At 50.4% G+C, this 20,610-nt stretch overlaps 7 protein-coding genes across 7 annotated transcripts; 4 read left to right on the top strand and 3 right to left on the bottom strand.

Moving 5' to 3' along the window:
• Positions 1-3,017, top strand: CTRU02_209041 (NADH:flavin oxidoreductase/NADH oxidase; the record flags this gene model as incomplete). Its single annotated transcript, XM_036726008.1, has 4 exons — positions 1-593; positions 652-1,221; positions 1,281-1,466; positions 2,312-3,017. 4 exons carry the CDS (start codon positions 1-3, stop codon positions 3,015-3,017), a joined length of 2,055 nt encoding a protein of 684 aa, XP_036582201.1.
• Positions 3,018-3,937: 920 nt separating this feature from the next.
• Positions 3,938-5,572, top strand: CTRU02_209040 (uncharacterized protein; the record flags this gene model as incomplete). Its single annotated transcript, XM_070205196.1, has 4 exons — positions 3,938-4,012; positions 4,172-4,451; positions 4,555-4,737; positions 4,782-5,572. 4 exons carry the CDS (start codon positions 3,938-3,940, stop codon positions 5,570-5,572), a joined length of 1,329 nt encoding a protein of 442 aa, XP_070061271.1.
• A 679-nt stretch (positions 5,573-6,251) lies between these two features.
• On the bottom strand, positions 6,252-7,859 carry CTRU02_209039 (cellulose-binding family II; the record flags this gene model as incomplete). The annotated part of the gene is made up of 4 exons (XM_036726011.1): positions 6,252-6,751; positions 6,877-6,901; positions 6,975-7,428; positions 7,555-7,859. 4 exons carry the CDS (start codon positions 7,857-7,859, stop codon positions 6,252-6,254), a joined length of 1,284 nt encoding a protein of 427 aa, XP_036582204.1.
• A 3,675-nt stretch (positions 7,860-11,534) lies between these two features.
• Positions 11,535-12,639, top strand: CTRU02_209038 (major facilitator superfamily transporter; the record flags this gene model as incomplete). The annotated part of the gene is made up of 2 exons (XM_036726012.2): positions 11,535-11,642; positions 11,698-12,639. 2 exons carry the CDS (start codon positions 11,535-11,537, stop codon positions 12,637-12,639), a joined length of 1,050 nt encoding a protein of 349 aa, XP_036582205.2.
• Positions 12,640-13,546: 907 nt separating this feature from the next.
• On the bottom strand, positions 13,547-14,425 carry CTRU02_209037 (NADPH-dependent FMN reductase ArsH; the record flags this gene model as incomplete). The annotated part of the gene is made up of 1 exon (XM_070205195.1): positions 13,547-14,425. One exon carries the CDS (start codon positions 14,423-14,425, stop codon positions 13,547-13,549), a length of 879 nt encoding a protein of 292 aa, XP_070061270.1.
• Positions 14,426-15,002: 577 nt separating this feature from the next.
• Positions 15,003-16,012, bottom strand: CTRU02_209036 (dienelactone hydrolase family protein; the record flags this gene model as incomplete). The annotated part of the gene is made up of 4 exons (XM_070205194.1): positions 15,003-15,214; positions 15,285-15,637; positions 15,688-15,814; positions 15,874-16,012. 4 exons carry the CDS (start codon positions 16,010-16,012, stop codon positions 15,003-15,005), a joined length of 831 nt encoding a protein of 276 aa, XP_070061269.1.
• A 1,487-nt stretch (positions 16,013-17,499) lies between these two features.
• CTRU02_209035 (para-nitrobenzyl esterase) lies at positions 17,500-19,487 on the top strand (the record flags this gene model as incomplete). Its single annotated transcript, XM_036726014.1, has 4 exons — positions 17,500-17,726; positions 17,803-18,029; positions 18,091-18,728; positions 18,783-19,487. The coding sequence occupies 4 exons, from the start codon at positions 17,500-17,502 to the stop codon at positions 19,485-19,487; spliced, it is 1,797 nt and encodes a 598-aa protein (XP_036582207.1).
• Positions 19,488-20,610: the final 1,123 nt, after the last annotated feature.

Below are 20,610 nucleotides of genomic sequence, written 5' to 3'. Positions count from 1 at the left end.
ATGGCACCAACAAGATACCCCGCCGAGGATGTCGACCCCAGACCCCTCGCGCAGCCCCTCAAATTCGAATTCAGCGGCAAGACGGCGCCGAACCGCTTCATGAAGGCGGCCATGACGGAGCGTCTGTCGACTTGGGACCCCAAGGTTTTCGAGAAGCGCGGTGTGCCGACACCGGAGTTGATCAACGTCTACCGTCGTTGGGGCGAGGGCGGCTTCGGTGTCATCCTCACGGGCAATGTCATGATCGACTACAACCAGCTCGAGGCCCCAGGCAACCCCATTATCCCGCTCGACGCGCCATTCGAGGGCGAGCGATTTGAAGGTTTCAAGGCCGTTGCCGAGGCGTCTAAGAAGCACGGCAGCTTGGTTCACGCGCAGCTCAGTCACCCGGGTCGTCAGGTCACTCAAAACGTCAACCCCAACCCCATTTCGGCCAGCGATGTGCAGCTTGAGGGCGACATCATGGGCATGACGTTCGCTAAGCCCCGTCCGATGGAGAAGGAGGACTTTGAGAAGGTTATCAACGGCTTCGCCCACGCCGCCGAGTACTGCTACAAGGCAGGTTTCGACGGTATCCAGCTGCACGGTGCTCAGTACGTTTTCTCCCCGAAGCATTTGTTGATTTAGTAAACATAGACTAACATGTCGTAGCGGCTACCTCCTCGCTCAGTTCCTCGCACCGAGCACCAACAAGCGCACCGACCAGTACGGTGGATCGCTGACCAACCGGGCCCGGCTCATTTTCGAGATCGCGGACGCCATCCGGCAGCGCGTGCCTGACCCGACCTTCAGCCTCGGCATCAAGGTCAACAGCGTTGAGTTCCAGGAGGGCGGCTTTTCTACTGAAGACTGCAAGCAGCTTTGTGCCGCGTTGGAGGCGCACAAGTTCGACTTTGTTGAGCTGTCGGGCGGCACGTACCAGGAGCTCGGTTTCGAGCACAAGCGCGAGTCGACCAAGAAGCGCGAGGCTTTCTTCCTCGACTTTGCGGAGCAGATCATTCCCCAGCTTAACAAGACCCGTGCGTACGTCACTGGCGGTCTAAGAACGACGGCAGCGATGGTGAATGCGCTCAAGACGGTGCACGGCATCGGTCTGGCGCGACCCGTCTGCAACGAATTCGATCTGCCCAAGAAGCTCATCGGCGGCGAGGCCAGAAGTGCCATCCAGACACTGCTCGGTGAGCAGAACTTTGGCCTTACCAACATGCTGGCCGGCACACAGTAAGTTTAGCCTTCATCATGATACTAAGATACAAGACCGATGCTAACAATTTGAATAGGATGCGTCTTGTTGGTCAGGACAAGGAGCCTCTGGATGTCAGCAACGAGAAGTACAAGGAAGTGTTTGAGAAGTCGATGGAGAAGTGGTCGCAGGAGATGGCCAAGAACAGCGACAACTCCAAGTATGGGTACATTGACATTGAGGGAACGGAGCTGCAGCCGTTCGGAACGCCTTATGCCACCATGTCTTAGGTGTTGTTCTAGACGGGGATTGTGAAGGATATAGATTAGACTCGATATGACGACATGACATTTCATAGAAGAATATATTCAATTAGAAGATTGCTGCTTGTTAAACAGTGGTAAAAAAGGGTTAGTCGAGGTGTGCAGTCGGCTTGAGCTTGGCGAAATAATTTCTCGTATTGTCCATGATTGGCGATAAGAAAAAAATAAGAGTAATTCAGACCAAAAACAAGTTTAATAATCTAATTATAACTGAACTTGGAAAACTTACTGCGTGTCATGGCTCATCAAACCGCTAAAGCCAATTGTAGCCCTCGATAGAATATGTGCATAAGCAGTACTGCTACCTTAAGAGGGGAACCCCCGTGTGGCCCGTGGCGCTTGCCTGAAAGGAGCACAAGGTGAGCCTGGCGAGGACGGGAGGCAGTGACGCTGGACCTGCCCCGCCTTCCCCCGCTAATACGACCTGCGTTGCCGTTCCCCCTTGCCCATCCCTGCTTCTTTCAGGGGATGTTCCAGGCTCTTGCCGCTAAATTCAGTAACTGTCTGTCACCAACCTAATTAACAATTTCGTCCAAACTCCCCGAACGTCCGCCCCTTCCTCCAGGAGACTCTCCAAATCCAATTCTCCCCCCTTCTCCTAAACACCATCACCACTTCTACTCCTTTTACCCTTTTTTTTGTTTGTGTTAGCGATGCTTTTGGTGCCAAACAAAAATACTGCACGCCGAAATATCTGTTAGATCGCTAGCTAGCCGAAGCTGTCGTTATCATGTACGCACTTTCGGTTCTCGATAAGAAGCACTGTCGTGACGTAACCCCCGCTAACCGCTCACAACATCAACAGGATCGAGCCCTCTCTCCGTGTCCGCCGTGCCATAACGGCTAACGATGCTCTACTTGTCAAAAGGATCTTGAGATCTCACCCGGGACTTCTTCATAACCCAGATCCCTCGCCTGAGGGTCTCTCCAACTCGAATCTTCACCTCGCCGCTTCGCTAGGCCACCTCCCCATCTGCAAGGTCCTCCTCGACTATGGACACGAGTCACCGGACCCCGCTCTCAACGAACACCACCAGACAGCCCTGATGCTCGCCGCCGCTGCAGGCCATATTGAGGTCGTGCACTTCCTCTGCGAACGGACGCCGCAGGTCATCCTACGCCGCGACATCCGCTGGCGCGACGCCATCATGGAGGCAAGCCGGGGTGGCCACGATACAGTACTACAGATTCTGCTCACCTACGTTCCCGGAGGGGCACAGGAGGCAGTGCAGAGAGCAGACCTGGACGGCAACACGGCGCTGCATTTTGCGAGCGGCAACGGGAACCTCTTGGTTCTGCGAACATTGCTTGCCGCGGGGGCTGATGCGGAGCGACGCAACATGTGGAGCTGGACGGCCATGTCATACAGTGCTACAGTGCAGGCTGAGGTCTATCTTAAGGGGCTCGTAACGGAGGTCGAGCGCAGGAAAATGGTGCGGAGGGAGGTAGAGGGGCTGAAGAAGGCAGGCGCCGTACGAGTGGTTGAGTCGGATGTCGAAGTTGAGGATTGAGGAGGACCAGCACACCTCCGACGACACCATCACAGGTGATGCATATGCCAAACCAAGCACGACAACAGGTTTCGGAAACAGTGGTCACTGAACAGAGACCAAGGCCCGCCAGCCGATGTGAGGCCAGAGCTTCAACAAGTCGACCCAGCTTTCCAGCCAAAGCTTACTGAGAGCAAGACGGAAATGCCGGGAACATGGAGCTAGACATAAGCGCCGATCGCCAACATACCCCACCAACCGACTGAGCTGTCGAATCAGCTCTCCAAGCTCGCCGTCCGAGTATTTGGAAGCGGGCGCGGGGTACCAACTAACTGTGCTGGCTGCACGCATGCACACTGGCAGCATCACACGCTGCACCACAACGATATGGCGACCTGTTGGTAACCCTTATTCACGAGCTGCGGGCCCCCAATTACGCTGCCCTTACGAAAACGGTTGCTCATTCTAGCTTCGGAAATTGCCAATCAAAGAGCCTGTTACAGAGACGGATAAGAGCTCCCATCCCATGCACTGGAGCTGATGCAACAGAAGCTTCTCATTGGATAGAGAGATTGGATGACACCCACCGAACTGCCCAGACACTTCTTTTTATTGGAGTTCAACAGAGCGAGATCAGACTCATTTTTGGCCCACATGGCCAATCATGGCGCCTGGAGTATCTGGCCGAGGCATGTGCTTACTTACATAAAGACGACAATTTCCTTAGCCACAACGCCACTAGCCATCTGCTGCGCCACAAACGCTTTCAGTATTAGAATAACATTAAGGGTAGCACAATAAAGAGACTTCTCTACATCACTTTTGCTGCCTCATACATGGAGTACATCTGTGCAGTCTAAACAAGGTTGAAGCTTGTAAAGCTAGTCGACAGATTAAGGCACTCTGAATTGTGTCGTTGGCTTCCAGTAGTGGACAACCACATGTGCTGGAATAACTTGATCGTCCCATCTGATCTTGGCTCTAGCAATGAATCAGGCTTCGTCACAACAATTAGCGTCAGTCATGGGTGTTACACTTGTCATGAATATTCACTTGATGCACTGATTCAGCGCTACATTAAATCTCATATAAATCCATCCACAATGGCGGTTTCTTGTACTCCCCAAGCCCTCAACGAATCCTCTCACATTAGCCCTCATCCAGCCACATAATAGTACAGCTCTCTTCAATCTCTTCAGACAACAGCAAAAGTGGCTTCCATACAATCCAACGCCGACGAGGGCGAGCCAGAGCATCTGCCTTACCCGGCTACCAAACTCATCATCGGCCAGTATTGGCATTGTTCGCGGAATCCTCCCTTCTGGGGCTGGCTCATTGTGGGAACATTCTACGACCAGCACAACAACCCCATCTGGAGCACAGAGATCTTTGCTTTCCAGCGTGACATTAGACGCGAGTCGACAGAATCACAGCCTGTCCCCTCGTCTGACTTTGGTGAGTCACTGACCAGCAAGCATCTTCATTCACCACACTTTTAGCAAACAAATTGCCTGGTATATCTATCCAGCTTTGGCCATACCCGCTAAGGCTTTCTCAGGTCCATCTTCTGAAGAACATTTTATTGAAACATTCTCCAACAGCCTCAACCTCGCTGCGAGCACCAGTAACCCAACCTCGAGAAACACAGTTTACAACAACCCCTACCATCATCATCCTTGGGCTTCGCCGTTTGCAACCCCTCCCCCCGGCCACTGGACAACAGAATACGATCATCGAATTGGTAACTGGGTCAACATCTGGCAGCCAAGCCGACCTCTCTTTTAGTCAACCACATCTCATCAATTCGCTTTCTGCCTCTCATCAACATGTCTAACCCACTCAGCGGCCCGGATGTGGACCATCGCCGCCCGCCCTGGGGCCCCAACACAGGCATGCAACTCCCACGCTACGGCGAAGCGTACATGCCCCACCCCGGCTGGACCACGGCCGGCAACATGTACGGGGGATACGGTAATGTCGCTTACTACCCGTCACCATACTACTCTTACCCACCCCCCTCAGTTCCCTACCCGGGCTCAACGGCGTACGCCTGGCCCAACATGCAAGTACCGCCGCAGGGCGGCTACACGACCTACCCCCTCCAGCCTGGCGGACAGTCCTACCACGCCGCACGCACAGCACAAGGGCTCCCGGCACTCGACCCGCGCAACCCGGCAGCGCACCTGAGCAACTCGACAGGCGGCACAGGCTGCGAACCGGGCTACAATTACTTCTTCCCGGCTGCACACACAAAGATCCACGTCTTCCGCACGTCGACGCCGCCCTGGCAGCTTCCTGCCAACGCCCGCATACAGTTCTCCGCCTTCCACGTCCCCGTCAACACGACGCTCGCCGAGGTGCTCCGCGGCTTCGGCGCGACGAACCCGAGCCCCAAGAAGAACAAGTGCTACGAGATCGTCCAGGCTGGTAACGGCAAGTGGTACCACGGCCTGTGTTTCGCTGGTGATGACAAGGATATGATGAAGAAGACCCTTGCGGACGTCGGATGGGACGCGACGAGGACGGGTCAGCCTGGTGGTAAGCCTGTTGTGTGCATTTGGCTGGTTAAGGATTGAGTTGGAGGTGGTTTATGGATGGGATGCGGAGGGTTGGATGATTGGATCGAGGTGCTTTGTAGATTAGCTATTTTCACTTTCTGAGAATTCTCAGGTTCATGAGCACTTGATTCGGGTTTGCCGGTAGGTTCATAGCAAAGCTTCATAAATAGATAAAAGTAGCCTTAGTTGTGCCGGACAACTGACTCGCGTGGAAACCGAAAGCGACAAGCGTATTGATATTGAGCACTTTTATGTTGTTACAATTTCTTTTCTTCAAATTGCACCTCTAGCTCTAACGACTTAACCGACGAGTATCCACGCTTCACACCTCACCGTTTCACTTATATGGCAAGTCATACTTACCCCCATGGCAAGCCAGTCAAGCCTCATAACGCAACACTCCCACTGTCTTCTCCAAAAGTAGGGTTAAATCAAAGCTGAGCGAGTAATTTCCATCGCATGCAAAGCAAATTATATTGAATCAAGTATGATTATTTCCTATATACAGGAGGATAATATATAGCGTCCTAAGACAATAGATACTGGTGAAGAATGAGAAGAAGGATAACGTGTAGAGCAGCCCGCCTGCGCAAAAGCTGTCTACTACACGTATCCAACTACTCGAGAGCGGACCACGGCCCCTTCCTTTAGACACGCTTACATCTGCGATAAGAAGACACGTCACAAGCGGCAAAGTTTACAGGCACTGAGAGTACCACTCGTTCTGCTTGGTGCAGGTAGAGCCGGACGCGCAGGCGGTGGGACCGGTGTAACCGTTTCCGCCGCACTGGGCCCACCTGCCGGCGGTGGCACCGGAGCCAGCGTTACCGGAGGCCGGGGGAGTAGCCCCGGACTCCTCGACAGCAGGGACGGAAGCGACGGGCTCCTCGACGGCGGGAGGAGTGGCAACGGGTTCCTCGACAGCGGGGGCGGAGGTAGCGACAGGGGCAGCGGTGGGCGTAGCGACGGGCTCCTCGGCCTCCTCGTCCTTGATGGAGGGCGCGGCGGTGGCGGAGGCGGAGGCAGAGGCGGCGGGGGCGGCGGAACCGCCGGAGACGGAAGCCTTGGTCCACTTGCGGTTCTTGGAGAGCTCGTACCACCAGTTGCGGTACATCCAGCCGTCAAAGTCGGTGATTTCCATGGAGGCGCCGGCAAGCATGATGAACTTGGACTCGCCGGTGGGGGTCCAGTCTACGTGGGTTAGTATCAGGTGTACATAAGACGCCCTGGAGGGGCTTGAGCGAGTTCTTCCTTACCGTAGACTGTAGAATTCTTGTTAGCGTATGTGTCTTACTAGGGAGGTAATCAGATCTGTAACTTACAATCATCAAGACCAAAAGTGTGTCCCTATCCGCGAAAACCAAAATGTCAGCAAAGGTAAACCCCCCCGGAGATCCCCATCACTCGAGTGCAAACTAACCATCTCGTGCAGGAGAATGTGAATGTTCTCAGAGTCGAGGTTGTTAATCATGTACTCGCGGCCAATCTGCTGGCCCCAGTCGTAGCCGAAACCGCCCTGAAGGCCGTCGGTGAGCCAGAGGGAGTGGTCAAAGTGGCGGCCGCTCTTGCAGCCGCTGAAGTTGCCGTCGAGGTGGGCGGCGCGCTCGCACTCGGTGGCGCAGGCGGGGACGCCGTCGCCGTCCTTGTAGGTGGTGTAGACGTCGAGGCCGTCGGTGGAGCCCTGGAGGAGGGAGGCGTCCTTGGTGGCCCAGGCGACGATGTTGACGTCGACGTTGGAGTACGGGAACCCGTCGAAGCCGTAGAGCCACTTGAACCACTTCTGGTACTGCGCCTTGTAGGCCGAGGCGATCTTGGTGCGCTGGGCGGCGGTCACGGTGGCGGTGGAGTCCCAGCGGACGCAGATGTTGAGGGAGCTGCGGTGGAACTGGTGTTAGTTGGTTTGTTCTCTCGGAATATCAAGTCACTTGTTGTTTGGTGTTCTGGGTTTCCATCGCTTCGTCGAGTCCGCGGGATGTAAACCTTACGACAGTATCACTCACCCGTTGTTGGCCATGACCTGGTCCCAGCCCCAGTTCTTGTTGTTGAAGACGCTGCCGTCGTACGTCTTCTCATAGTGCTGCCAGACCTCCTTGAGGGGGGCAACGAGGTCGGAGGGCGGGTTCCAGCCGGACTGGCGCTTGGTAGGGCGGTTGCGCAGTTGAGGGCCGATGTTGCGCACCGGGTGGGCGTTCTCGAGGGCCTTCCAGACGGATCCGTCAAGATCAGACTTGGCGGACGTCGGGGTCAGGGCGAGGGCCGAGGAGGCCGCGAGGGCGAGAATGCTTGCGGAGGTGAAGGAAGGCATTGTGTAAGTTGGTTTTGGTGTTGTGGTAAAAATAAAGAATGTGTGTATAAAGCGATGCTTTTGAAATGAATGTGTTGTTTGGTGTAGCGAACGACAACGGGAAAATGCAAAAAGGTGATGCAGTGAGAAAAGAAGCGCTTCTCAGAACATGAACCAGTCAGATTCCCGAGATACACTTCCGACTCAAAGAAAGAGAGACAGACAGAGACAGAGAGAGAACAAGCCGAGAGAACTTTGGCTAGACGCAGTCTCCCTGCTGGGAATATAAAGAACTAGAAACATAGAGCCTCTTCTTGTCGCTTTCGCATCTAGGCGAAAGGGGCTCGCCCCTCCAAATTCGTTATTGTATTTCCCCACAGAGCATCATCAGGCGTTGTTGGTGCAGACTATTTCCTAATTCATGTCGGCTATGTGGAGGAGCGAGTGTTCTCGAAGGAAACGAATAGAAATGAAGAACAAGGCCTGTTGAGGTCTCGATTGGGAACTCAGACCCGGAGTAATTGGTTGTAGTGATTGGTTAGAACTTGGCGAGTACGCGGATTACGACCGGGGGTGTCTCCGTGTCGAGATTAAAGGACCATTGTGCGCGGTTGCGGCTAACTGAGAATGTGTGCCCTCCTCGCGGCCGAATGAGACTGGATTTCGACGTCGGGAGTATATTCGCGCCAAGGCGCTACGGACAGATTGAATCTGTCAGACTTGCGCAACAAAAGCCAAGCTGGAAAGTCTCGCCTTAGCAGTGGACCTGGTAGTGCAGTGGAGTTTCAAGTTTGTCATTTGCTTCTTTTTCGTATCCGGGGCCCATGGGTGATATATTGGATCATTTGCTGTGGCAGTAACAAGTATCTTCTGGTATTTCTCCGCTACCCCTTTTTACTGCTCCCGGCAGTGAGTGTTCGGTCACTTCTTACGAAGGAATCCAGACGGGCTGTTGGAGGAATCCGTCTTGGCGGTTCGTCGGACCATCGTGGGTCTTTGGGGTGACGGGTCGATCAGCGCTTGGCGGGTGGTGATGTCGTGGACAGAGAGTTTTTAGGGTTCTGAAGGTCTTGAAGCTTAAAGACTGTATGTTGATTAAGGTTACCTGTCAGGGACGGTTCATGATTCATTTGACCTACAATTAAATTGACCCGAGCAGCCGAATTCTCGAATGGTAGCACTCTCCATCCCCGCCAGACATCCTCAAGAATTACAACTGCCAATTTAGCTTTGGCTATGCGCCTGAATAGAACGAGATCCCGTAGTAACCGACCAGGGATATTCCCGCTTGTATTCTTTGCATTGACAGAAAATACTGCTGGACAGAGACTGGAAATCAAGGGCTAGATTCGGAACATATCCGGACTTGTCCCCACCAGCATTGTGCTTGGACCAGAAAACTCATGGGTACCACGTGGCACCCCTGTCATGACAATCTCAATCTAGAACGGGCCGAGGTCTGTCTGAAGTTTGTGATAGTGCACTACCCTTAAAGTGAAGACATGATATGTTGGCTTGGATCGTTGATATTGCCAACGAGAGTTACACAGAAGGGCACACCATTGAGTCTGCACAAACGCTACTACTCCGTTAATCCCGCTTCGCTGGGATGTTAGCGTTGACGGCAAAATCTTTAGCTGGTTCGGGGCCATCACTTCGGTCTGTAAACTCCAAAGTATCTGGGCAGTTTGCCAGAAGTTGGGCCTGATTTTCGAAGATTTAAAAGAAAGCTACTTTGAGGCTAAACTCGACTAGTTTGTCGGCTACCTTCTGTACCAACGGACCGTATATGAGTAGGATTTGAGGTTCTGAGTGAGTTGCAGGATTGGTGCAGCTTCGTTCTAGAGTACAACAACTTCCAAAGATGCCCCCCCCCCCAAGGCTTAAACTTCTTCGACTCAAACACGGAGCTAGCATTTGCAACTGGTGCAACGACTAGCTCACTTGGCAGGATATTCTCGTCTGAACAGGATTCGATGTGAGACAGCTCCTAACATACTTTGCAATGCCATGTGAATTATCTAGGCTTGTGTTTACTAGTAAAATTCTGAGATTTTCGATGCTGTCATAGAGGGTTGAGATGATCAAGACAAGCACAGAGAATTCTGCTTTCAACTCGACACCCGCTTCCCTCTGTGGAAGATCTCCGAAAACCAGGTCGCAGCCTCGTTAACATGGCAGACTCATCGAGACCACCGTAGTTTTGCTCGAGTATAATGCTGTACGCATCCCGGCAGAGCATAGTAGATTCCCCAGCCTTAGCCACAGGATAGTTATGACTTTCTTTTGTTCCAATTTCAATAGCCTTGGAGAAGTCAGAGGGGGAAACCTCATAATGTAAGGCCGAAATGTTGTGGATTGCTTTCTCTTGCTGTTGGGTTTTGCTCTTTTGGGTGGTTGAGCTCTTGCATGCCTGCTGCAGGTCCGAATGGGCAGCAAAACATTGCGCCGACTGGATAAAAGGGTGGGAGTTTGAATCTGAAGCAAGGGAAACTTTTAATGATGAGGTCGCAGCTGGTGCTTGTTCGCTGTCGGATATTTCAAGTCCAGTTGTAGCCGTGGGCGGACCAGCGACCAGAAGATTCTTTCCGCCTTGAGCTCTAACGCGACCCAATTCAGCTGAAAGTTGTTCAACTTTGCTCAATGCTTCGGCAAGCTGCATCTGCGTCTCCGAGAGCCTTGACTCCAAGTCTTCAATGTGAGACTTGACCCTCTCTCGGTGACGACGCTGGTTGTCGCGTACTCGTGCAGTCTTATCAACTGCAGGTCTTGACGACCACTTTATCATAGCCTTGGGCCCAGCCAGTCTCTCAATCCTGCTCACCATCTTGAATCCCCGATAATCGAATGTTAGGCACGGGTTTTAAACCGGTAGGCAGTATGTGATGAAGGAACAAAGTTCAAGACTGGGATGTTGAGCAGAGATGGAGGGGTTGCTCAATCGGGTAAAATTAGAATGACATCCTCGAGAATTTCCCAATTAGGCTTAACGTCATTACCTCATTCCTCCCAAGTGATGGGACCCCGCTTCCATTGGCAGCCAACAAAGGGACAGGCAATAGACTTAGTTGTTGGCATTCTAGACTGAAAGCTCGTCAACACAATAAAGAAAGGAGATGCTGTCGGTTTCTTCATGAAGTAGCACACTCTTCATTCAGCTTGAAACTCAATGCTTCTAAACGTGCAATGTTCTGTTACGCGGTGATTCATATCAGAGTCCCTTTCCGTATATTTGGCCGAGATGGAAGAGGGATGCCACAGCTACCTGATTTGATGAATAAAGCATTCGGTAAGCACTTCAACTAAGGATATGAAAACAGAATCAGCTAGGAACCACACTCGTATATCTCTATTGGGGCGGCAAAAACAAGAACTTGAATGCGTGTTTCCGGTCTTCAATCACTTGCTACCAGTGACCGCGAGTTTCATGCTGAGCAGGCCTCACAATGCATTACCAATGGTAGCCCCCAAGGACCATCACACTAGTCTATGTTGGGTGAGATTTTGATATGTCACCACTGAGTGGTGCCCGGGGACACATAAAATATAAACCCGTCTCGCGCACAAGTTGACCCGCCACCTGTACCAAGAGACTGGCAAAGGCCTCTAGTCTTATTCTGTTTCATTTCCATGATTTGTGGTGCACAAAACACACCCAAAGGCGAACTATAACGGTTCTCCAGCTTTCCGGAGAAAATGGAACATCCAACTGTGGCGCAATCACCCCCTCCAGACGGAGGATACGGCTGGACAGTAGCAGGCGCATGTTTTGTTTTGAATGCCTTTACTTGGGGGGCCACTTCAGTGAGTCTCATTCCAGGCTTATAGAATAGCCCTACTGAAATATGAAAATACCTAGTCTTTTGGCGTGTATTTGTCTGAGTATCTGCTATCACGCAGATTTCCGGATACCAAACCCCTCGAGTTCGGCTTCATTGACGGGCTCAACTTCAGTTGCGCTATGCTGGTTGCTCCTCTTGTCACGCATCTTACGCGCAAACTCGGGCTCCATGCTGTTATGATTCCGGAATGCCTCGTACAGTCTCTCGGTTATGCCATCGCCTCGATTTCCGCTCAACCATGGCACCTCTACCTGACTCAAGGGGCGCTCGTTGGATTCGGAATTGACTTGATCGTAATACCGAGCACTGCGGTCCTTTCTCAGTGGTTTTCTAGCCGTAGAAGCATCGCCAACGGCATAAGCTCTGCAGGTTCAGGTGCTGGGGGTGCTGCGTTTACCTGGGGTACGGCTGCAACCATCAAGAGCTTAGGCGTTCACTGGGCCCTACGTATAACAGGCCTTGTCGCCTTTACTGCTACCCTCGCCGCCACTCTTTTTCTCGGAGATCGGAATAAGCACATCAGACCAACTCAATTGGCGTTTGATGTTGCTCTACTCCGTAAGAAGGAGGTTGTCTTACTTCTTTTATGGACTTTCGTACATATGTTCGGATACGTCACGTTACTATTCTCACTGTCAGATTTTGCTCTTTCTGTCGGTCTATCCCAGCAGCAAGCGACTGACATTATCGGGTTTCTCAATTTCGGGACTGCTCTTGGCCGGCCAATAGTTGGAATCGCGAGTGATCGTTTCTCCAGGATTGCGACTGCCGGTACGCTCACTTTCATGTGCGGGATGATTTGTTTCGCGCTATGGATACCTGCTAGGTCATTTGCAGTGACTGCTACATTCGCAGTTCTATGTGGAGCAATTTTGGGCGTCTTTTGGATGGTAAGGGAAACCTTTTTGAAATCCCTAGAAGATGATATCCGCATTAGGTTCCGTAAACTGACATCGTGATAGACAATCGGGCCCTTGGCAGTGGAGGTGGCAGGTCCCAAGCATATACAGTCTGTACTTTCTCTTGCTTGGGCTACTACAATAGTTCCTACAGCATGTAAGTTTTATCACATCACAAAAGGTTTGCAGTGCACTGATTGAACATCGTAGGTGGCGAACCCATTGCTCTCGCCTTGCGTGAAATCAACTCTCCAAGAGTTTATCTTTACGCTCAGGTATTTGCCGGGCTGTCATATATCGTTGCTAGTCACTTCATGTTTGGATTATGGAAGGCCTTACACACAGAGAATCGCTCGGAGGGATCCCCTTCGCATGCGTAGATCTGCAGCATCATCAGGTATGAGCAACTTGGAGGACATTTGTTGAGGCACATGATAGTAAAGGCAGGATGTTTGTTCTGGGATCTAAGCTAGTCAATGTCTTTTGTCTCGAATGAGCCACTGAATAACTACCCGATTAGGTATGATTTTACCGAATAAGTTTGACAAGCTGAGTGTTAATCCTGTAGTTAGGCCGAATAAGGGAATTAATCGATATGTCGCTTCCTTTGTCACCCAAACTAGCCAGCCATTATACCTACTCGTGTTATTGCATTTAACAATCATTCAGGTCAAACTGGAGTATGCTGGAGAATGAGACTATCGCGTACAACCTCAACTAACTGTCAGTGTTTGTAGTGGCTAGCATAAATGTAGAGAAATTGATGGGAGAAGGCGGAGCACGCACACAACAGTTTGTTATCGCTAGTATATTACTACGTCAAGCGATATTCCAGCGTAAATCTATTGTCGTTGACAACCATAAGAAATTCTAGCTAAAACTGGCCACAGTCGTCTTGAGGCACGTTTTTATACCACTAGCTCATACACAAGCCGTAAAAACCTCCTGTACCTTCATCATCTTTCCATCACTCCAGTGGAGCCGCGGCCAATATCTTTGCTCTCTTTTCCTCGCGTTCGCTAAACCGATCTCCGAACAAGTCAAAGTGTGGTCGCATAACGATTGTGTATTTGACTAGTTCCTCCATGCAGTCCACCAGCCTATCTCTGTTGGAGCTGGGCATCATTCGACTACCCTCGGTTTCTGGCGTAAATTGTTTGTATGCCATTGGCACGGAACTTTGGTTCGGTATCACAAACATGCGCATCCAGCGCCCCAAGATCCTCAGAGCGTTGACTGCGTTAAAGCTCTGTGAGCCGCCCGATACCTGGGCTACTGCGAGCGTACGTCCCTGCGTGGGGCGAATCGACCCGGTAGCCAGCGGGATCCAGTCGATCTGCATCTTGAAGATGCCTGTAAGGACACCGTGCTGCTCAGGGCTGACCCAAAAATGGCCATCGCTCCAGCGGCTCAGCTCCCGCAGCTCTTGTACCTTGGGATGATCGTGGCTGACGTCGTCTTTGAGCGGCAGGCCCGCGGGATCGTACACGCGGACATCACAGCCCAGCCGATGTAAGATGCGAGCACCCTCAAATGCCAATAGCCGGCTGTAGGAGCGTTGACGGAGGCTGCCCGTCAAGACGAGAATCCGTAATCGAGGCTTGCCTTGTTGAAGGATTTCGTCGTCAACCATCTTAATTGCCGTTCTTAGCTCAAGTGTCGACACCCAATCGTCTGCTTTCAGTTCTGAGGGTAGTAGAAACGGACGGTAGCGGGAGCGGATATCGGCATCATCATCGTTGGCACTGATCTCTAACGAGCGGTTTCCGGTATGTTCGCTTGCCTGTGAAGGTAATGTTCCTGGCTGTACAACATCCTTTTTTAGGGTGCCAGACTTGCTGCTCATTGTATGCAATAATCTCGAGGTTTGGCAAAGAATTGCTTTGGAAGGGAGAGAAGAACTAGCTGCAATGCGAGAATGCACTATAATTCGAGGATATGATGAAGAGGGTACTAAATAGAGTCGACTACACAAGCGCCCAGTTCCTCGATGGAAAGAAAGCATTGTGCAATGCAAAATCTCGGGCTCCCTCAACAATGGGTAGAGGGTTCTTCATATATAAATCAAAATTGCGATGGATTGTCCACTTTTTCTTTCTAAACGCATAATATGGCTTAGGTCAGACCGGATTTGCATTAAAAAGGTTGATATTCGCATAATCGAGTGAAGACATTTTAAGTTGAAATGTCACGCCCCTCCCATGATTGGCCAACGGAGTGTGGCACAACCTGCCAGTGGTCCTACGAAGAAAATGGCTACCCCAGGGCAAGATTCTTGAGCATGTTTCACCGACTAAGGACCTTCATCTAGCAATTATGATATGGCATTCCGATAAACGATGTACCAATTTTTACTCTGCATCAGATTTGCATCAAAGCCTTCTTCAACCGAAATGATAGGGTTGGTATTTGCCATCATACTCTCATGATCCAAGCCAATTTTCGAAAAACCGTACAGCTTGTAAAAATGCATCTTCTTTGCCAGCCTTTTCAACAGGAACATCGAGGTTAGGACGGACTGCAAACCCGTGAGGAACACCGCCGTACAGGTTCATGGTGAAAGGCTGGCCAGTACTGGCCATAGCAGCCTCTATCTCGACCCTCCGCTTAATCAACATGCCGGTGTCCTTTTCTGTTAGCATTGTTAGCATCCCTGAAGGCCTCAGGGACTTGAAAATTATCGTTGACGAGGAGAAAGAATTTACCAGCTATTGCCAAGCTAGCAGGGCCCGTTATGGCCTTGATTTCGTCATCACCAAGTAGCGTTGGATGAGCTGCGAACGCCACGTTGACAGCTTTGTCCTTCGGAAGCCCCAAAGCGCGAAAGGCGTACCGACCACCGAAACAATATCCCACCGAGGCAACTTTGTTTACGCCTAACTGCTCCCGCATGTAGGAGAGACTAGCGGAGACGATCGGGTCGGTGACACTTGGTCCGTGAGAGCCGAAGAACTCAGTTGCATTGAAGCCGGATTTTGGATCCTCCGATCTTGGCTTCCCGTTAAAAAGATCAGGAGCGACCGTCATGTAACCGGCGCGGGCGAAGCTATCGGCGAGCCTTTAATGTCATTTAGCTCAAGTAACTACAGATTCATTTGGAATACAGACAATCGGTTTTCCACTGATTTGATACCAAAAACATCGGTAAGTTGAAGGACGCCCACTATTGGTTTGTTCGAGACGGCTGAAGCATTGCTGCTTTGTTGATCCTTGGGTTTAGATACATATATTTCCACTTGCCGATTAGATTGATGATCCGTGTCTTCATTTTATGTAACGGCTTGATGTACTTACGGCCGTTGAGGTTGAATACTTGACCAACCGGTGTGCCGGAAAAGGCCAGAAGTGACAGATCTGCCACAAACCCGTGCGCGACCCCGAATGTTAATACTAGGCCCGACAAGACGGCGATGGTCCTTCCAAAAAGAGTCATGATGGGATGTCTACATCTGAAGCCTTGGAACCATATGACGTAAAGATGAGGAAACTCTTAGGGTCAAGAAAGGCAACGAGCTCATAATATATTGATCATTCTCTTGCTGATAAACTTGCCATGCGGAAACCGTACCTGTCTCGAGACTAAATTTTGGAGGTAAACCTTAAGCGATACCGAATCGGATCTCACGCGGCTTTTTTCACTACAACAAGTCTGATTTGTTCAATTCCCTTTCGGAGACAGGACGAATGGTTACTTTTGCGGAAGAAGCCGTCTAAAGTTTACGTTTACATTGGAGAATCAGACCAGGGGCAAGGTCTAGGCGAACGGATGGATCAAGCAAGGAAGAATGTCCACTACCTTACTTGACAAACGTCTGACCAAATGCAGTAGTATGAGCCCAATGATTGGACGCTCGTCCAGTGCACCAAGTTTGACTGTTTTAGTGTCGTCTCAGTTGGAGCTTGTTCAGTAAAGTATAACACGCAACCCGAATAAATAACCGATAGACCCCCCCAGCAGCAGTCGGCTGGCTAGTCACTCCTTGGGTCGCATCTACTTGTTTAGTGGAATACGGCAGGTCAAATATGATTGGAAAAGATCAGTGACCATATTTACACTTCCTGTGTTATTAGTTAGACTTTTCGGGTGTATTCCGCAGGTCAGAGTTCAAGGGCCGTTGATATGTTTTAGCTTGTATAATTTCCGAGAACTCGTCAGGGCCTCGAGTAAATATGGAGTATTTGTTCAATTGGGGGAAATGAGGACGACGTTCTGGAGGTCCCATGATATGATCGCTCCGTGTCTGTCAGTCCTCAACTCTAAAGATAAGAGCGACATGGTTAATGATCCCAAAAGTATTTGCTAGTCAATTAAACGGAAGACGTAAAGTTCATTGATCAAAGTAGAAAGAACACTGGCTAATTGAAGGAAACATGTCGTTTTCCGTTGGGTAAGGTGAGTCTAGGCACAGAAGATTAGAATTCCCAACGGAAAGCATACCGTTTCCTATCGGAGAGCACGGGGACTCGGCGTGACTCACACGAAATCGGATAGCTAATGTGCGCATACTTCTTTCCGTCAGACATGTAACGACACTACAACTCGGTGTGACTCACGCCGATTTATGCAATCCACTATGCATCTGCTCTCTACTCATAACGTAATTTGCTATCAGTGTCCTGTAGATCGCACTACGCGCTTTTAAAGTGGAGAGTCTGTAAAACCGCAGTAGCTACTGTAGTAACTAATCACGGTGAGGTAGAAGTGATCTGCTAGTAGACCACGAAAGTCCATATAAGACTTTCAAAGGAGTTCATTTAGAAGACATCTGCCATTGCCTGGTTGCGATTCTTTCTTCATCCAACAACGAGTCTTTATAAAAAGACCCAAGAAAAGAGCGTCTTCTACGTACTAGACATTCTTGTATTTTTGTCATTACGCCCATTCGGCTTTGTTTCGATAGCGTCATTGCCACTGGCAACATGGCCGAACCGCTGCAACCACCGCCTGTTGATAGAGATGTCATCGTTCGACTACCGACCCAGACCACCCCTAGCTATGTTCAGACGGTAATTGGCAAGAAGTCATATCTGTCCGAGGATGTTGATGAGTTTCGGGGCATCCCATACGGAGAAGTATCTCAAAGATGGACGCATTCGAGACTACGCACCCATCTTCCGCAGGACGAGTATGATGCGGCCAAGGACGGGTAAGTAAACATTAGAGTGGTTCCCATTGTACTCCCTAAACGCTATGATGATCTAATTGTAAACGCATATTGATAGACCTGTATCGCCATTCGCCGGCAGGGGCAACAGCACCTCGTATTTCCAGGCTTATTTACCTATTCCGGAATTTGAAAAATCGGAATTCGATTGTTTAAACCTCATCATCGTCCGACCTAGCATTGCAGCGTTGTCTCGCATAGGGATACAAGGGCCAGCCAAGTTACCTGTTTTGGTATGGATTCATGGTGGTGGAGGATCTGAGTCGGGTAGTCACCCGCTGTATGGTAGGTGAAATACGGTCTGTCGGAGAACATAAATAATTCCAGTTACTAACTAATTAAGCAGACCCTGTCCGTCTAGTATCCCGATCTCTGGAAATTGGCTCCCCCATTATTGCAGTTCTGCCCAACTTTCGGCATGGCGTATTTGGGTTCCTCGGATCGACCGATATTCTGACTACCCAGACCGATGATGAGAATAAGGGTCTCAACTTTGGTCTTTACGATCAGAAAGTCGCCTTGGCTTGGGTAGCCCGCAACATTGCTCACTTTGGTGGTGATCCGAAACAAGTCACGTTCGGCGGCAGTTCGTCAGGATCGTTCGCGGTACACGTGCATCTTCTTGATAGCGACTCTCACGCTACAGAGCCACTTTTCAAGAGGACTATCTTGCAATCCGGTGCCCAGTTTACTCTGTCGCCGCTGCCTCTGGAGGACATGAAAGCACCATGGGACGAGCTGTGCCAGTACTGGGGTATCCAAACCGAGAACAGCCAGCAAAAAGTGGAATTTCTACGGAAAGTCTCGACGGAAGCCATGATTGAATTTACCACCAAAAGCAAGAAGATGAAGTTGGGGCCAATTGCCGATGACTTGACTATGACAATGCAAACTGCGACATTTCCTGATGTTGATCAAGGACAAGACGTTAAATCTGTTGGATACGATCCAGTCGAGGTTATGTTAGGCGCAAGTGACGTCGAGGTATGTTCCAGTATTCTTTGTTGAGAGCTTTGACTAACGATTAAACCAATACAGGAAGCTGGCTTCGTCCAAAATGATGTTGATCTGAAGAGGTTACAGACCATCTTTGCCGAAAGTTACGGAACTCCTGCGAGGGGGGATGAAATACTGAACGCCTACGGTCTCGTCAAAGGATCTGAGCAGAGCGTTTTACGAGCGAATTACGAGCGGTTCCTCTCTGATGCCAAATTCGACTTACCCATCTACATGCTGCAAACCACACTCAGCAAGCAGCGTCGAGCCGACCTCGGTGATGCCACTAGCATACAGCCCTACAGTATCCAATTTGGAAACCCGTTTCCCGGACCAAAGAAAGGCGCCGCACATCATTGCGTGGAGCTAATCTATCTGTTTGATCCGTTCCACAATGCCCTTGTTGATGCTGATAACGGCATTTTTATGGCGTATCCAGAATCATCTGATGAACTCTCCGCAAGGCAGGAAACTGATGCTACGGATTCAACGGTGGATGACCAATCAGAAAGGCGTACGGTGAGTAATCTTGAGCTTGTGGGCCGTGTTCAAGATCACTATATCGGATTCATTACGGGAAAATCCACTCAAAAAGCAGCTGAGGGTGAAATGCTTGTCTGGGGTAGGGATAGAACCCTGAGGGTGGAAAACCTAGAGGAAGATCCAATGTGGGTTAAGAGAATCGGCCGTTTGAAGCTGCTTCAAGAAGATATTCCGGCTATACGAAGAGTTCTAAACGCCCTTTAGGACCAATGAAGTTGGGGTTGGATTAAGTAGATAAACTGTCCAAGATCATCCACAAAACTTTTGATATGAAAGAGAACTGCCAGAGGCGGTGTGGCACAAAGTAAAAAGCTTAGGCAGTTTGAAAGTGACGGAACTTGCCTCTGGTCCATAGACATCAACGGCCTTTATATAAATAGCCCTCTTAACATACCTTGCATTCCTCGGCTTACCGGCACGTGATACCAGCATATTAACCTTTCCTAGCCCAACTTTAATCAATCATGCCCATTGTAACCTTTCAATCTAACTGGTCCCGGTCCTTCCGCCCGTGCGAACTATGGACGGAACCAGATTCGCTGACAGGCAGTTTGCAACCTGTCATTGAAGCATGTCTGATAGGATCATCTTGGCTTCTTTGCTTGCTCGTGCGCTCAAGTAACTCGACATACATTGTGCCGCGCCGTGACTGGACTCAATTGCCGCTGTCCAATAAGAACGACTGCATATCTCCCTCGCAATTGTACGTATCAACATGTGCATATCAACGCTCTGCCAAGGCTGAAAACATGGCTTTTGTCTTGGAATGGGGTCACTGGTGCCACTTTTCCGAGTTTGTGCTGGCTGGCCAAGACACCCAATTCTCAGCTCCTTCAGCTCTGGACCCCCGCAGTCTTCACATGCCTTTGATGACATTTGTAAGGTATTGAAGGTTGTCGAATCTGCCCTAGGAGTTTTGCCTGCTTTATTACACTTCTCCCAACATAATTTCTACCTCGCACATCTACCTTGAAACCACTGAAGCAGGCAGAGGGTTTAAAGGGCTTTTGCAGATGCTAGGGTATCAAAAACAGTCAAGGTTCGTATTCCTTCATGTAGGCATCGCTAAATGCCCATTAAAATCTGACGCACATATCCCGTAGGCAGACATTTACCAAAGGTAGTGATTGGCCCCTGCAGACTGCGTTGAATCTTAATACATAATAGACCCAGATTTCTGGCTCATAGGGCAGCTCGTACCCTTATTGGATTGGTGTTACTCAACCCCCCGGCTTGTAGCTGCGTTGCCGTTGTAAGCCATCCCTCCCCTCAACAAGGGTCAACGTTTACAACGGTTGACCAGGATTGTAACCGAATCCGACCCAGG

The sequence above is a fragment of the Colletotrichum truncatum genome (genome assembly GCF_014235925.2).
Source record: "Colletotrichum truncatum strain CMES1059 chromosome Unknown Contig_0005, whole genome shotgun sequence".
NCBI classification, from domain to species: Eukaryota; Fungi; Ascomycota; class Sordariomycetes; order Glomerellales; family Glomerellaceae; genus Colletotrichum; species Colletotrichum truncatum.
The sequence above is the reverse complement of the archived record's forward strand: the minus strand, read 5'-3'. Positions and strand labels throughout refer to the sequence as shown.